This window comes from Desmodus rotundus, chromosome 6 (assembly GCF_022682495.2).
Source record: "Desmodus rotundus isolate HL8 chromosome 6, HLdesRot8A.1, whole genome shotgun sequence".
NCBI classification, from domain to species: domain Eukaryota; kingdom Metazoa; phylum Chordata; class Mammalia; order Chiroptera; family Phyllostomidae; genus Desmodus; species Desmodus rotundus.
In genome coordinates, this window is record NC_071392.1 from 111,943,454 (window position 1) to 111,959,824 (window position 16,371).

The following is a 16,371-nucleotide window of genomic DNA, read 5'->3' on the forward strand; positions in this document are numbered from 1 at the left end:
TAAAGAGATTTTATTTTTAGAAAGAGGGAAAGGGAGGAAGAGAGGGAAACATGATGTGAAAAACATGGATTAGTTACCTCTGGCACGCGCCCCAACCTTACGGAACCGCAACCCAGGCATGTGCCCTGACCAGGAATCCAATCAGTGACCCTTGGCTCTGCAGGAACACGCCCAATCACCTGAGCCACACAGGTCCGGGTCCTGATTGAAATTTTTAAATGGAAAAAATCAGGTTTTGGTTCTTCTGTCAGGGAATCAATAAAACTTGACACCACTTTATGGTTCTTTTAATTCTCAAAATAACCGTGCAAGGTAGGTACAATATATTTCCCTTCTTTCGCAAAGGCTTAAAGAAGCGAAGCAATTTGCACAGAGTCCTGCAGTGAGGGGCCGATCCAGATACTGTACCCATCCCACCACTAGCGTCCTTCTCTTAAACACGGGCTACAGCGCAAAACTCGCACAAACTGACTCAAAGCTCTTCCTCCCACAAACGCCGGTAAGTTCCGGGAGATTGCCCGAGACCCTCACTGCGCTTGCGCCGTCTCGTCCGTGACGTCACCACCTCTCCCGCCCCTTCTGGAACGCGGACCTGCGGAGCGGGCTGGCGGCCATTTTGTGAAGCGGCAAAGGTGGTGGTGGCTGGGCTGCTGTAGGCTCCGGAAAGCCGTTCGCGCAGGGGCTGTCGGCCGCGGGGCGGAGGCACTCGCGCGGGGGGTAACTCGGGTCTGGGTTCGGGTGCCGCGCAGCACTCCCCGGTAAGACTCCCGCAGCCCCGGAACGGGCGGGGCTGTGCGGGGCTCGAGCCGCCCCTTGGTGGCCCGGGGCGGGGCCTTCGGAGGCCTCCGAGCCCGCGGCAGCGAGCGCCTCACACAAAAGGGTCGGGCTCGGCTGCGGGGGGCCCTGGGGCGCCACTTGCGCCTCTGAGGCCTGAGAGTGTGCAAGAAGGACGCAAGAGAGGATGAGCCTGCATACCGAAGTGGGGACGAGGCTGTAGCGAGGACGCCCCCGTGGTCTGAGAGGGAGGAGGCCAGAGCTGGGTGGCCCAGCGGCCTGCGAACTAACGGGGACTGCAGTGAAATCACACCTGTATTCCGAGTGAGCAAGATTTTCTATGACTCCAGAGGGGGCAGAGATTATAACTCCATCTCTGCTTCAAAGTGAGGAGATCGCAGTGAGGACACTCCCTCCACCCGAAGTGGAAAGGAGGCCCTGTGGCTTCCCACAGTATAACTAGGACACACCTGTGGGGAGGAAGCTGTAGTCGGTACAGTCCTGTAAGTCTAGGGAGGAAGTCTTAACTGGCCGAATTCGCGGCCTGAAGGTGGAGGGGGTTGTAGTTGAAATGATTCCAAGTCCCAACGCTGGGGCAGGACTTAACCCTCGCGGGTACCCCTTGGGGAACAGCCTCCAGCGCTGGAGGAGGAGGAGGTCCAATGTGATGTGGTCTGGGGGTGCTTTTGACGGAGAGTGAATTTGAGTTTCTCTAGTGAAGGCTGGACGTGCTAGTTTACAGCCATGTGAAATGGGTGGGAGGAGCTTTTAGGATCCACAGGTTAGTGACGGGGTGGACTCTAGTGCAGAGAGGCTTAGTTGCGGGACGGTAAGTGTTTGGGCTCTATGTGTGCCACCAGTGTGCGCTTTATAGTGAAAAACCTGAGTGATTTGGTTGAGGGTTATTCAGCGCTACACCGTATTCTGGGATTTGTGTATTGAGAGTTGCAGGCTCGTCAGGAGAGATTTCTAGACCCTAAAATCCTCCTCTGGCTCCTGGATTCCCAGAGATCACCTGATGTAAATTGGGGTAGTTGGCAGGAACCGTTCGATATTATTTAAGATTAGGGTGATGTCATGTAGTATAAGTGAAAAAAAAATGTGATTGCAATTGAAGGTTTGTTGGCGAGACTTGACGGGAGTATTAGCACTTGCTTGACTGGTTGAAAATGGTGTCGTTTTGTAAGATGCAATATTAGCAACGTGAATTGCTTTGGACCTTGTTACCCAGTTTATATCGTTAATGCATTGTAGAGCATTTACAGTTGAGAAAAATTATAAAGTTTGGACAAACAGGTCTATCTTGTTTCGTTTCGGTTTTTTAATTATAGAAATCTAATACAAGATTGGTTGTACTTGTTTTGAAATTTGGTAGCTTTGATAGAATGGAGGATTTTTGGATTTGTGGAAAGTGTGTTCGTGTATTTTCCAAGAATATTAAAAAGTTGGGAAGAACTGTTATACAGGTGGTTAAAATAATTTTATGGTTATTTTGAAGAAAATGAAATGTTTAGCGTGTTTATATAAAAGCTGAGGATATGCTTAGTATTGCTGGAAATTTTTTTAACAAAACAATGCATTTTTATATCGCCTTACATGCTTGGTCAAATATTTTATTTTGTTTATGAATTGTAATGTATAACTTCCGTTTTTGCTATGTTCATATCTGTTAGGTGAAAAATGTGAAGTTTTAGAAACTATTGTGGTAGTTACTTGGGACATACTGTTATGTGCTAATACCAGTATACTTCAGGCTTTTTCACTTTCTTTGACATGCTAAATGTTTTTTGATTGTTGCATATTGAGAATTCGGGGGCTGTTGGTACAATTTTTAGATGTGAAACTTGATTTTGTGGGCCAGTATGTTCTAGGTGCTGAAATCCAGTGACAATTTCATACTGTTTTTATTCTATCATTGAGTTGAGATGAATATTTTTTGCAGCTGTTATAGGAAGAACTTCTGAGTGTCAGTAATGGTTGCACAAAAGATGTTTCTAGATATCCAATCCCGGAATGCAAGGACTGTTGTACAATTCTGTATCTCTTGCCTGGCCCACAAGTACTTAATAAATGTTCATGGAATAAATGCATATTGTTAAATGTTTTAGGTAAGCAGAAAAATAACCTAATTTATAGTTTTATCAGTTTTTACTACCACCACCAATACACCTTTTGGTTTTCAGAGTTTAGTTCATTAAATTTATAGCCAGGTTTTAAGTCTTAAGACCAATAGTGAGGGTGAATGTGGTCTGCTAGGTTAGAAATAATATTGTTACTTTGAAGTTTAAATCAAGTAAGATAATGAACATTTTTGTTGGCATTTGGGGGGATTGAAAAATAATATAGTCTTTTTGGCAGGAGGAGTTAAATATCTTATTTAGAAATGTCTTTTGATTTGCTGCCTTTGAGTACTGACTGGGAAAGTTGAGTAATGTGTTATCAAAGGGTACATCTCCCTGAATGTCAGAATTGTTTCATTAAGAATGATCCCAGAATCCGAAATGTGGTCCATTTGGGAATGGGAACAAAATCAAGTGGATAAACCTGTGTGTTTGTGTTTTTGTAATGCCTACCATAATTTGATTATGTTGTTTATAGTGTTATGCCCTTCTAAGGTGAACATTTGAAGAGTACTGGTTTTTGTTTCTTTTAAATCTGAAGAACTTAACTCTGCTGTATCCTGATTCTTGCTGATTAAAGACTGATTACTGAACAAAGTTAAAATTCACCGTTGGATGTTTATTACCAGATGAAGAGTGGAAATGGTTAAGTTCTGGTTTGTGCCTTGGCTTCCTGATAAAAGATGATTTTTAGACATTTTATTCTGAAGTTCCAAGTAATTGGAATGGCCAGTAAATAAGAAAATCTGTCCTGTCAATAGTTTTTATAGCAGATATTTGTAATTTGCACATGCATGCACGTAGTATTTGTAAAGCTGAAGCAAGACCACTGTGTTAGGACTAATTCCTCACATAAAGTGCAAAATTTACTAAAGTAAGCTTCTTTAGGTCTTCTGAAATGTGTATCAGTGGACTTAATGGCAGATCAGGCCCAGTTTCTCCTTTACCTACCCTTATGCTCTGTGCATAGGTAAAACATGTATTTACATAGAAATGTTTCAGTTTTATCCTAAAATTCACCAAAGTTTAAGATGATTGGAGTAGATTTTTCATTTTGGTATCCTGCATTTAGTTACTAGCTGACATTTAGAACACAGGAACAAGTAGGTTTCCTGGAAAACAGTGGTACCTTTATTAAATTTTTGTGTTCTTCTTCAAGTGAGGTGTTGAAAACAAAAGTAGTTTTCAGTTTATATACCTTACCTATTTGAAGGTGGAGGTGTAGCAGCAAGAGTAGTAAAGTTCTGGTTCTACCTTGAACTTTCTATGTACTTTTCTTTGGTATGGGGTGAGATGGACCTTCCTCTGTGCTAAATAGAAATTCACAAATTTATATCTAGATTGACTCTTATTATTCATTTTCATTGTATCTTTTAGATTGATTTTGTGCTATAAATTGAACACATAAACCTTGAACTAGGCATTTGATAAGTTCAGCTGGGCCTCTCAACTTTTCCTTGTGGAATGAGATGTTTCCTCCTTGTTACAGTTATTTCTGGCAACCCTGTCAAAACTTCTGGGAATAGATAGTTCCTTTCCAGATGGACATAAGGTGCTTTCTTGGGTTCGGAAGAGAAGAGGTTAAGGAACTTGTTTCTCTTACCTGTAGGGCACTTGTCCTGGCCACACAACAGATCTTTTGAATTGGAATCTCAAGTAGAGGATCATCTGTTTATCACAAGTGCTTATCTAGAAAATTACCCTGGTTCTTTATTAGCTCATAGCCTTTACTTAAAGCAAGCTTTTTTACTGTTTCACATTTCCCCTTGTGACCCATTTAAATGATGAATTTGAAAACTTTTTAGACTTCATCAGGAACAGTTTGTACAGCATAAAAAGATTAATACAATGCTCTGGGTTTTTGAAAGCATCCTTATGAGATATTTGCATAGCTTTTTTTTTGTGGCAAAACTATCTCTCTGTTGGATAATTTGAGTAATTGTTTAAGAAGATGTGTAGCTTGCCCTTTAGATAACTTTGGAGTGACACTAAAATTTGTTTTAATGTTTTACTTTTTGTGATGATATTAAGCTCACTGATGGTTCTTGATCTTGAAAGATAGTAGTTAAAAATGAGCCTCATTCTAATAGTATTCTGTTGATAATTTTCATGTCTAAAAGTAACAATTTTCTTCTACTTTGTTTCTCTGAATGAAAAAATGACCTTTCGAGTATAGTTGTCTAATCACTTGGTCATTTATATTGCTTGCGAATTGTTTAACTTCGCCAGTTTGGGAAAAATTCCAGTGAATGGTGATCTGTTTTTACTTTGGGAGGTACTGTTAATATGGCAGTTGTTTTTAGGGAATTAAAAAAAATAAGTTTCTTGGGACTGTCACGGTGTTAGAAGAAGAAGCACTTTCCCACAATGTTTTGAACTCCAGTGGTTTTAACTAGGAATTAGTTTTTTTAGCCAGATCTGTCTCTTCATTTATGTTTTTCGGTGTTTGATGCTATTTTGGTGCAAAGGAAAAAATATATTGAAAGAGTAATTGCAATAGTTTCCATGAGTACCCTTGAATTGATTAATTTGTCCAGGAACTGGTATTGTACAAACTTGTTATTGTGTTTTTTCATCAAAAATTGTTGGGAACCTGAGAAAATAGGTCATAGTTTGACGTGTGTTCCAGAATTTTCAGTACTGGTTAATTAAGTCATAAAAGCAATTACCAGCTGAGAAGCTGAGAGTTTTATGACTGTGTTAGTTTTTATTTATTCATTCTTGGACTAATTTGTGACACATTCTTGATGTATGTAAATATGTAATGTTTTGAGAGATACTCAAATCTGAAAGCAATACTGAGTAATAAGCATGCGTAGGATTTTGGTACATATCTTTTTCTTCTTCATTTTTTTTTTTTATATGTACTCTAATGAAGTACTCTGGTTTCAGACTCGCCTTGGTAATGTACAGTTCAGTGTGGCCTGTGCGTGTTTTGTGTTTCCTGCATTGATTTTTGCCTCCGTTTATTCTCTATTGCAGTCTAAAAGTTGGTTTTAATTGGTTGCCCACAGGATTGACTTGGCCTCTACTTCTTGTTAAGAAAATACATCTCTTGTTTTATCAGGTAAGAGATTTTGAATAGAGGGTTTGTTTTTATACTGAATAAAATGAGATAGCTAGCTTATTAAGTAACACGAAAGTATGTATAGTAACAAAATTGTGGGTGGTTTGTTTTTTTTTTTTAAACAAGCTCATCTGAGGGATGGGGGTGGGATGGATTGGGTACCATGACGGAGGAACGGTCGTTGCTTCCTTTGGGGGTCAGTTTTATATGGATGCATTTCTCCTGAATTCTTGATTACTAGGCAGTAAGTAGCTGTTTCTTTCCTCAGTAGCCTTTAGACTAATTACAAATACAGGTGCTTGTTATTGGCATGGTTTTTAATATTCCTTAGGAGTACAGGTATAGATAATGGCTCATATGTTTTAGAACACAAATTTTGACTTCAATGGAACCTCAGTGATTGGAGAATCTAATCCTCTTATTAAGTAACTAAGGTAGGCTCCAAACAGGTTGAAATGATTCGAACAGGTACTTAGTAGCAGAATAGCAGATCTTCATATTTTTTTAGAACCTAAAAACTTTTCCTTTTCAGATGGCTTTATGAATAAATCTTGTGCTGTTTTGGTTTAATCCTCAGATCTTTTCTAACTGGTAATCTGGGCAGATTTTGAATGTGATATTTTCATGTGTACCTTCTATAGACTTTCACTAAATTCCTTCTTTTAGCAGCAAATAGTTTGAAAACTTACTGTGTATGTCACTTTAGACCTGTGTTCAGTTTTTGTGTTCTTGGGACCATATCAAGTCCCCATTTTTATTATCTCAGTGCAGACTAATCTTTCAATTTGTTGTGGGTACCAAGAATACCCATGATGTTTCCCCCGAATATAGTGATGAAATGATTAAGCAATTTTTTTTTAATTGAACAGGAATGCCGTCTCAGTTTTGCTTGCATATAGCCAATATTCTAGAGTCAGTAAGGAATGAGAGTTTGATTTAATGATTAGAGTCAGTAAGGAATGAGAGCTTCTTAATGAACTTCCTGATAGAGTGCTAAATAGTAACATAAGGAGGAAAAAGTCTGTTGGTATTACTGTTTTTAGTATATTTCTTGTTGACTCTTGCAGACCAGTTATAAAAACTTCTTCCCTCTGCCCAGTTTCTGGTGTTTTATAATGGTCTCATAAAGAGCATTTTCTGTTTGCCAGTCTCCATTTTTCAGGATTAAATTTGAAGGTGGCGCGCGCGTGTGTGTGAGAAAACTGTCAGAGCCAAACAGTATATCTTTTCTGTACAGCAGTCATAATACTGAGCTATAATTACAGGTTTTTTGCATTGAATTAATATTTGTATAATATTTAACATTGAAAAACGGCTTTCAAAGATTTGTAGAGTTAGAGCTTGCAACAGGAAACTTTGCTCTTCTAATGTTCTCATTTGAGAAGATAAAACCAAAGTTTAAATACTTTATAATTCCCATAAGGTCACAGAGCCAGTTTAACAGGTTTTTATTTTAAAGTTGATTTTTAAGATGGCTTGGGCAATACTTTATGTTGTTGGCCACTTAAAGTTCAAATTAATATTTTTTCTAGTGCCAGGAATTTATTTTGTATCGCTTTACAAAGGCCTGGCATTGGCATTTACTTTCAGATGCTGTAAGAACTGAAATACTAAAATTTTACTTAAATCTTAGGAGAAACTTTTCTTTTTATTAGGTCAAAATGGACACTAAGGAGATCAGTGTGTGCCCAGAAACTCCACAGGAGTTATGTTGGGACAGAAACTGTAGCAATCACTGTTATTATAAAGTTCATACCCTAGTTCTAAAACAAGCAAAACCAAAAAATACCTCTTTTTTATTATCAGACCTTCCCTATGGGAAAAACAAGGCTTTTTTTAATGGAGAGTTTGAGAATGAGTCATCAGACCTGAATTTTAATTAAAACAGCCATGGTGAATGGCACTATAACCAAATTCTACTTTTTGAAGTGATTAAAATGGAAACTAAGATTTTGGCTACCTTATTTAGTATTTCTTTTGGATTCTTAGCAGGTATTAGCCTTGTTTATAAAATAATTTTTTTAATTAATTTAGTTTTAGAGAGAGGGGAATGGAGGGAGAAAGAGAGGGAGAGAAACATCCATGTGTGAGAGATACAATGATTGGTTGCCTCTCCCATGCCCCCAACTGGGGACCTGGCCTACAATCCAAGCATGTGCCCTGACTGGGAATTGAACTGGCAACCTTTTGGTTCACAGGCTGGCACTCAGTCCACTAAGCCATACCGGCCAGGGCTGTAAAATAACTTAAAAACATTTTTTTTAATTGATTTGAGAGAGAGAAAAACATTGATTTGTTGTCTCACTCATTTATGCATTCATTGGTTGATTCTTGTATGTGCCCTGACTGAGGATCAAACCCGCAACTTTGGTGTGTCAGTTTGGTGTATCTAACCAACTGAGCTACCCAGCCAGGGCTGTAATAAATAATTTTATGTGCTGTTTTCTTTAATAAATAAAGCGGTAAGGCAGATTTAAGAATTTTAGGGTGAAATATGGAGTTAGTTTTCATTTGAGATTTGAATCTACTTTTATGTTAAGTATTATTTGTGATTAATTAGTTTTCTGTTCTGTTGGATTTTAGATTGAGCCATATAAAATGACACCAATAATTCTGTGAAGTAGTCAGGTTTATCAGGAAGATACTAAGCCGGTTTTAAATACTAACTTTAATGCATCCTTTGCATGTTTTTCCTGTATAGATTGTTAAACTTCGTTTCCTGATTTGACTTACGCATTTCTTTTAAATCTTAAATCTTACTGAATCGTGGTCTGAATGATGTAATTGGTGATTTACTGACCTGTGGTGGTTTTTTCCTGAAACTTTTGAGTCTCGGGTTGAACTTCTAATTGTTTCCAAAATTAATTCCTTTTTGAAGTTGAAATTGTCAAGGTTTTACATTGTAAATGGCATATGATTCTCAGTTTTTAGAATATCCAATTTTAAAAACCGACGTTGTTTGTGATAGTTTGAGGGACCATTTGAGGGCCTAATGTGGTAGCTGGTCATTCTTGTAGCTAAAAACTTGGTGTGTTAAACAGGAGTCTGACCTGGCCGTTGCCTTTTCTCATCTGCAGGTGTGTGTGGTTTCAGCGCAGCATGGCTGTGGTCATCCGTTTGCAAGGTCTCCCAATTGTGGCGGGGACCATGGACATTCGCCACTTCTTCTCTGGATTGACCATTCCTGATGGGGGCGTGCATATTGTAGGGGGTGAACTGGGTGAGGCTTTCATCGTTTTTGCCACTGATGAAGATGCAAGGCTTGGTATGATGCGCACAGGTGGTACAATTAAAGGGTCAAAAGTAACACTATTGTTGAGTAGTAAAACGGAAATGCAGAATATGATTGAACTGAGTCGTAGACGTTTTGAAACTGCCAACTTAGATATACCACCAGCAAATGCTAGTAGATCAGGACCACCACCTAGCTCAGGAATGAGTGGCAGGGTTAACTTGCCTACAACAGTACCCAACTTTAATAACCCTTCACCCAGTGTAGTTACTGCCACCACTGCTGTTCATGAAAGCAACAAAAACATACAGACATTTTCCACAGCCAGTATAGGAACGGCTCCTCCAAATATGGGAACTTCGTTTGGGAGCCCAACGTTTAGCTCGACCATTTCAAGCACAGCCTCTCCAATGAACACGGTCCCACCACCACCAATTCCTCCAATCCCAGCAATGCCATCTTTGCCACCAATGCCGTCTATTCCCCCTATACCAGTTCCTCCTCCAGTACCTACGTTGCCTCCCGTGCCTCCTGTGCCACCAATCCCCCCAGTCCCTTCAGTGCCGCCCATGACCCCACTGCCACCCATGTCGGGCATGCCACCCTTGAACCCACCACCTGTGGCACCTCTACCTGCTGGAATGAATGGTTCTGGAGCACCTATGAATCTGAACAATAACTTGAACCCCGTGTTTCTGGGTCCACTGAATCCTGTTAACCCTATCCAGGTGAATTCTCAAAGCAGTGTGAAACCACTTCCCATCAACCCTGATGATCTGTATGTCAGTGTGCACGGAATGCCCTTTTCTGCAATGGAAAATGATGTCAGAGATTTTTTCCATGGGCTCCGTGTTGATGCAGTGCATTTGTTGAAAGATCATGTAGGTCGAAATAATGGGAATGGATTGGTTAAGTTTCTCTCCCCTCAAGATACATTTGAAGCCTTGAAGCGAAACAGAATGCTGATGATACAACGCTATGTGGAAGTTAGTCCTGCGACAGAGAGACAGTGGGTGGCTGCAGGAGGCCATATCACTTTTAAGCAAAGTATAGGACCCTCTGGACAAACCCATCCCCCTCCACAGACACTACCCAGGTCAAAATCACCTAGTGGGCAGAAAAGGTCAAGGTCAAGATCACCACATGAGGCCGGTTTTTGTGTTTACTTGAAAGGTCTACCATTTGAAGCTGAAAACAAACATGTCATTGATTTTTTTAAAAAGTTGGATATTGTGGAAGATAGTATTTATATCGCTTATGGACCCAATGGGAAAGCAACTGGTGAAGGCTTTGTGGAGTTCAGGAATGAGGCTGACTATAAGGCTGCTCTGTGTCGTCATAAACAGTACATGGGCAATCGCTTTATTCAAGTTCATCCAATTACTAAGAAAGGTATGCTAGAAAAGATAGATATGATTAGAAAAAGACTACAGAACTTCAGCTATGACCAGAGAGAAATGATGTTAAATCCGGAGGGGGATGTCAGCTCAACCAAAGTCTGTGCTCACATAACAAATATTCCATTCAGCATTACCAAGATGGATGTTCTTCAGTTCCTAGAAGGAATCCCAGTGGATGAAAATGCTGTTCATGTTCTTGTTGATAACAATGGGCAAGGTCTAGGACAGGCATTGGTTCAGTTTAAAAATGAAGATGATGCACGTAAGTCTGAACGCTTACATCGTAAAAAACTTAATGGGCGAGAAGCTTTTGTTCATATAGTCACTCTAGAAGATATGAGAGAGATTGAGAAAAATCCCCCTGCCCAAGGAAAAAAGGGGTTAAAGATGCCTATACCAGGTAATCCTGCAGTTCCAGGAATGCCCAATGCTGGAATGCCCAATGCTGCAATCCCCAGTGCTGGAATGCCCAGTGCTGGAATGCCCAATGCCGGAATGCCCAATGCTGGAATGCCCAGTGCTGGAATGCCCAATGCCGGAATGCCCAGTGCGGGAATGCCCAGTGTGGGAATGCCCAATGCGGGAATGCCTACTGCAGGAGGTGAAGAGCATGCCTTCCTGACTGTAGGATCTAAGGAGGCCAATAATGGGCCTCCGTTTAATTTTCCTGGTAATTTTGGTGGGCCAAATGCCTTTGGGCCACCACTGCCTCCTCCAGGATTAGGAGGGGCCTTTGGTGATGTTAGGCCTGGTATGCCTTCAGTTGCAAATAGTGGTTTGCCTGGTCTAGGACTGGATGTTCCAGGTTTTGGAGGTGGACCAAATAATTTAAGTGGGCCGGGATTTGGAGGGGGCCCTCAGAATTTTGGAAATGGCCCTGGTAGCTTAGGTGGCCCCCCTGGCTTTGGAAGTGGCCCTCCCGGTCTTGGAAATGCCCCTGGCCATTTGAGTGGGCCCCCAGCCTTTGGGCCGGGGCCAGGGCCGGGGCCTGGCCCAATCCACATTGGTGGTCCCCCTGGCTTTGGATCTAGTTCTGGAAAACCAGGACCAACAGTAATTAAAGTGCAGAACATGCCCTTCACTGTGTCTATTGATGAGATTTTAGATTTCTTTTATGGTTATCAAGTGATCCCAGGCTCAGTTTGCTTAAAATACAATGAGAAAGGTATGCCCACAGGTGAAGCCATGGTGGCCTTTGAATCTCGGGATGAAGCCACAGCTGCTGTCATTGACTTAAATGACAGACCTATAGGTTCAAGGAAAGTTAAACTTGTCTTAGGATAGCTGTTCACATCAGTTCTTTGTAGGGTAGATATTCATAGTGCTGTGATTAATGCATCCAGATTGTTTTCCTAGTATTTCCAGGATAGAGCCTGTGGATTGTTTCAATTGCATATAGATCGGTTTCCATAACATAGAGCATTGGTTGACTGTTTACAGAAGACTCACTACCAGGATAAACATTGCTGTATGTTAAACTGTCTGGAGAGAACAAAAAATGATTTTGGCTTACCATTAGAGAAACAATTTGTAAAATTCAAATGATAGCATAAAGTTTATCAAGGAGTCTAGATTGGTTTTGTTTTGTATTATATATGGGATGAAGAAAATAGAATTATCAATAGAGCTCATGAAGGGTGCTCTTGCCAGCTGATAAACAATAGAACTTGGCTACTCTTGGAATTTGGTTTAAAGCTGGACAGATTTGCTTTGTTATAGGGTGAAAGCTTTGTCTAAAGTCTTCATTTTCTTTAAATAAAATCTCTGTATACAGATTCACTGTATGTACCTTTATTGCTTTTGGAGGGTTCTTGCTGTATAGACAGTCCTGCTTCTGAAGTTGCTGCTTTGTTTGCCTAATTGACTCATTTGTAAATGAGTAGAACTGTTTTGTTGTTTTTTTAATATAAAACTCCACACTTGGTTTATGGTATAACCTTGAACTTTGATTTCTAATGTCACACTTAAAACTGTGTGGAATAAGAGCTTGCCACAAAAATAAAATAATGGAGTTCTCTATCTACCAGATCCTTTTTGGTTTGACCACCGCTTTTAGTTCAGTCAGTTTTTAAAAAGTTCATGATGTTTGGATGACACCAAAAACTAGACACTACCTTTAATAATCATTGTTTAAAATTCCTGATTTAAAGTCCTGTCTGATGGACTAATGTTCTGGCAATTTCCTTCTTTCCCTTTATGTGAAATTTCGGCCTATAATTAAACAGAGTCCATTTATAAGAAAGACCATTGTTATAACTAGGTTTTTAAAACTGAAGTTGAAATTGGTAGCTATGTTACAGAATAAAAAATCTATAAGCTGGTTTGTAGATTGGTATGCACTGAATCCTGTTACTTGGAGGCTTTTGGTCTAGTTGTTTGATCAGGAGCCTGTTTACAAAAAATCTTCAGAGTATAAGTGCAGCTGCCAGAGAGGAGAGAATTGAGACTCCCTGCCCTTTCGTACTTTTTTCTTTGGCATTCAGGACACTAAGGCAGGGGGGCCATATGGGTTCTGGTTGGTAAGTGTTCTTGTCACGAGAACATTGGCCTTACAACATCCTGCTCACTGCCACAAAGGCTCTACTTATGGTTACTTTTCTTCTTAGTTAAAATGCTCTAAAGAGGTATTATATCATATTATAAACATGGAATAGGAAATTTGTGACATATCATGAAAACAAATTTTGTCTTTTACATGGGCGTCTGTCTTGGTTTGAAACATCCCCGACATTTCTTACAAATCAATGTACTTACAAAGGGATCAGCCTTTTGAAAGAAGTATTTCTGGGGGGAAAAAGTGCCTTTGTTGTGTTGCAAGTCAGTGGAACACTGAAGTACAGCATTGTGTAATTTAGAGTTAACAGTGGCAACAGTTTCATTTGTGTGCTAAGATTTGGAAAGCCTTTTCATCACAACAATCCTAGAGGATTGACAGTATGGGATTTTTGTTTAGGGAAAGGACTGGCTAGACTTTCAAAAAAACATGGCTGTGTTGTGGATCTTGAAAATTCACAAATACAAATTTGCTTTGACAGATCACTAGACATTGCCTCCTCAACTAAAAAAAAAAAGTAATATGTCTGTATATGATGTTCAATTTAAGTTTTCTGTTAAGTAATCATTTCTTATTCCGAGGACAGAGTACAAGAAACTTCACTGTTTAGAAGTTTTATTTCAACTGCAGATTATTTTCCCCACTGGAAAGTTGACTTTTTATTTTTAGAAAACTGGGTTGTGTGGAGATGAAAGTCTTCTATCTTTTTTCACAATTTATTTTGGTTATATGTTCGTACATCCTTATTAAATATTTCGTATACTTTATTGCAACTATTTTGTTATTTCTACATCTTAGATAAATGCTGAAAAGGAAAACTTGATTTTGTTTATCAAATTAAATAAATTAAGAAAATAGTGGTTGTGTAGAAATTGGAGAGAACTGTTTCATATTTGGTTGACTCACAGCAGTGCTTTTCTTGTTGTGAAATGTAATTAAATGCTTTGCCCTTTGGAACTTGATTTTTGTGTATCTGAGACTTATTACATATCACCTAGTGCTAACTGCTAAGCATACTGTTTATCTTGCGCTGGGTGGGCATTGAGTTTGAGGGGGTTTTTTAACTCTTAAAATATATTCTGTGAAACTATTCATACCTATTTTTTGCACTTTTTCTCATACAGACTAGGTTTTTGCGTGATAACGAATTTACATTTTCTTACTTGCTTTGTATGGTATGAAGGATTTGTAAAGCTTTACTCAAAGTTGTGTGCATTTGTAAACACTATCATATTTACAATTTTATGTGTAAATTTTATTGTCTGGTTTGGTGATTGATATTAATGGAAGATAATATTTTCCGTTAGGTTTAATTCTCATTCCCCCCACTGCCCTGGCTGAGGGTTTTTGTTTTTTGGTTTTTATTTTTAGTTTTAGTTTTAGTTTAAAGAATTAGAGAAATCCACAAAATGTATTTTATACGCAAACAAAACTGTGAACTTTTTCTGAACTATAGTGAAACATCGTTCATAAGCAAAATTTGGAGGAGTGTTTTGTGTTTACACTGTAGTTTGGATGTACAGTTACTGGTGGCTTTTTTTTAATGCAACACTGTTAAGTGAAATGTAGTTCCTAGCTTTATGCTCCAAGTTGTCAAAGTAATGGCAGTGAAATTGAAATTGCTTTATATTTCCATTAGGAAACTTTTTATTCAAAATTTCAGAGTAATATTTAGTATAATTGTGTCAGTCTTAATTAAGCCACTGGATGAAAATCTAGGGCTGTGTATGGAAGTTAACAAACATGTTTTGAGTGGGAAATACCTTGGATAAAAATAAGGATGCATAAAATTTTTAATCAAATTCATAGTCCCTTTTATTGGATTCTGTCATTGTGTGCAGGTGCGGGTCAAGCATTTAAAAATAAGTCCACTCATCAATTTCAAGAACACTTAAACAAGTAAAGAAAATATAAAATTGCTGCTAGTCAAATCTTCTGGAAAGAATTTCTGGCAGTGATCACTTTTAAAATTATTTACCACTTGCAAAATTACCACATTTAAATTGTTTTACTGACACTTCTATAGTGCTCCATACTTTAGAAACCAAACACAATAACATGACTTGTTGCCAATATGGCCAAAACTTGCCAGCAAATACTGCCTTGGCATCATTCAGTAGAGGTTTTTGTTTATAAAGATGAAGTCTTGGATACTGTTCAATAAACTTGTCACAAAATAAAACAGCCTGATGCTTTTAATGCTTTAACTGCACAACAGTACTCTAATGAGCTATATACTATTAGGTTTTTGGGTTTGTTTTTTTTTTAACACCCAAAGGTGTTAAAAAAGGTGGATTTGGTGATCTTGGAGGTAACAATTGTTGCTTATCCTTGTCCACTAATGCAGAAGTGTGGAAAGAAGAGGATACCTGGAACAGCAGGGAGGAAACTTGATTCTAGGTCAAATCTGTGGTATTCACCCTTTGAGACTTTTGTTTTATTATATGTGTTTTGTTAACAAGCCCAGTTCATTATGTGGACTCAACCGGAAACCAGATGCTCCTTTTTCCAAGAGTCTTAAAGGGGGCTGTGAATTCTTTTAAAAAAAACTGATTATTTTAGGAAATGGGAAAAGAAACCTTCAGAATACATTGTCAATTGCACATAACCTCTAAAGCTTTGTTTTTCTTTTTTGTATATTTATTTGGTTTTTGCATTAGTGTATTTGAGGTGGGGAAGAGGAAAGAGGAATCAAAAATATTGGTGCTTTCTGGCATTGATGCTCTGGTTTTGTTCCTTCCACATTTGTTCAACTTCTACTGGAAAAAAAGAAAAAAAGCAAGTGAAAAATTTTCATGAACTCCACAGGGTTCTTTTAAACAAAAAATCTGGATTGGATTTGCGGAGAAATTTGTGAGCTATTCCTTTTAACCAAAGCTCTTGAAAAACCTTTATTATAATTTGTATCTTTATCATGAGAGAATTTTAGCCTGTATTTGAGTTTGAACACTTAGCTTGTATTAGATGAGTTTAGACTAGACACTTAATTTTGGGTAGTTGCTGAGATGTTTTAAAATCATGAAGGTTCAACTAAGCGTTTGCAAAGTTACAGAGTGAGATCAGCTGCCTATAGACATCCAGAATGGCCTTTACCATTTTAAAGGGGTGAACTGTGTGCTAATAAGTCCTTTTCTTGCTCAGAAGAGGTTACTCACTTGTGTTATTCATTGTTCATTTTTCAACATCTTACAGCAATTTATGTGCATCGCCACCATTCTCCTTCC

General features: G+C 38.8%; 1 protein-coding gene across 16 annotated transcripts in view; it reads left to right on the forward strand.

Moving 5' to 3' along the window:
• Window positions 1–592: 592 nt before the first annotated feature.
• The window catches only part of LOC112303589 (RNA-binding protein 12), a 36,787-nt gene continuing 21,008 nt past the window's right edge, over window positions 593–16,371 (forward strand). The window contains exons 1-3 of one of the 16 annotated variants that reach the window (XR_008427051.2): window positions 593–758; window positions 5,877–5,961; window positions 9,039–10,993. Coding sequence is in view for 5 of the 16 variants with exons in the window: in XM_024559171.4 (XP_024414939.1) it covers window positions 9,061–11,877 (2,817 nt within the window). In the remaining 11 variants the exon portion in view is untranslated. The other 15 variants (XR_008427052.2, XM_024559171.4, XM_045194479.3 and 12 more) reach the window with 15 other exon arrangements.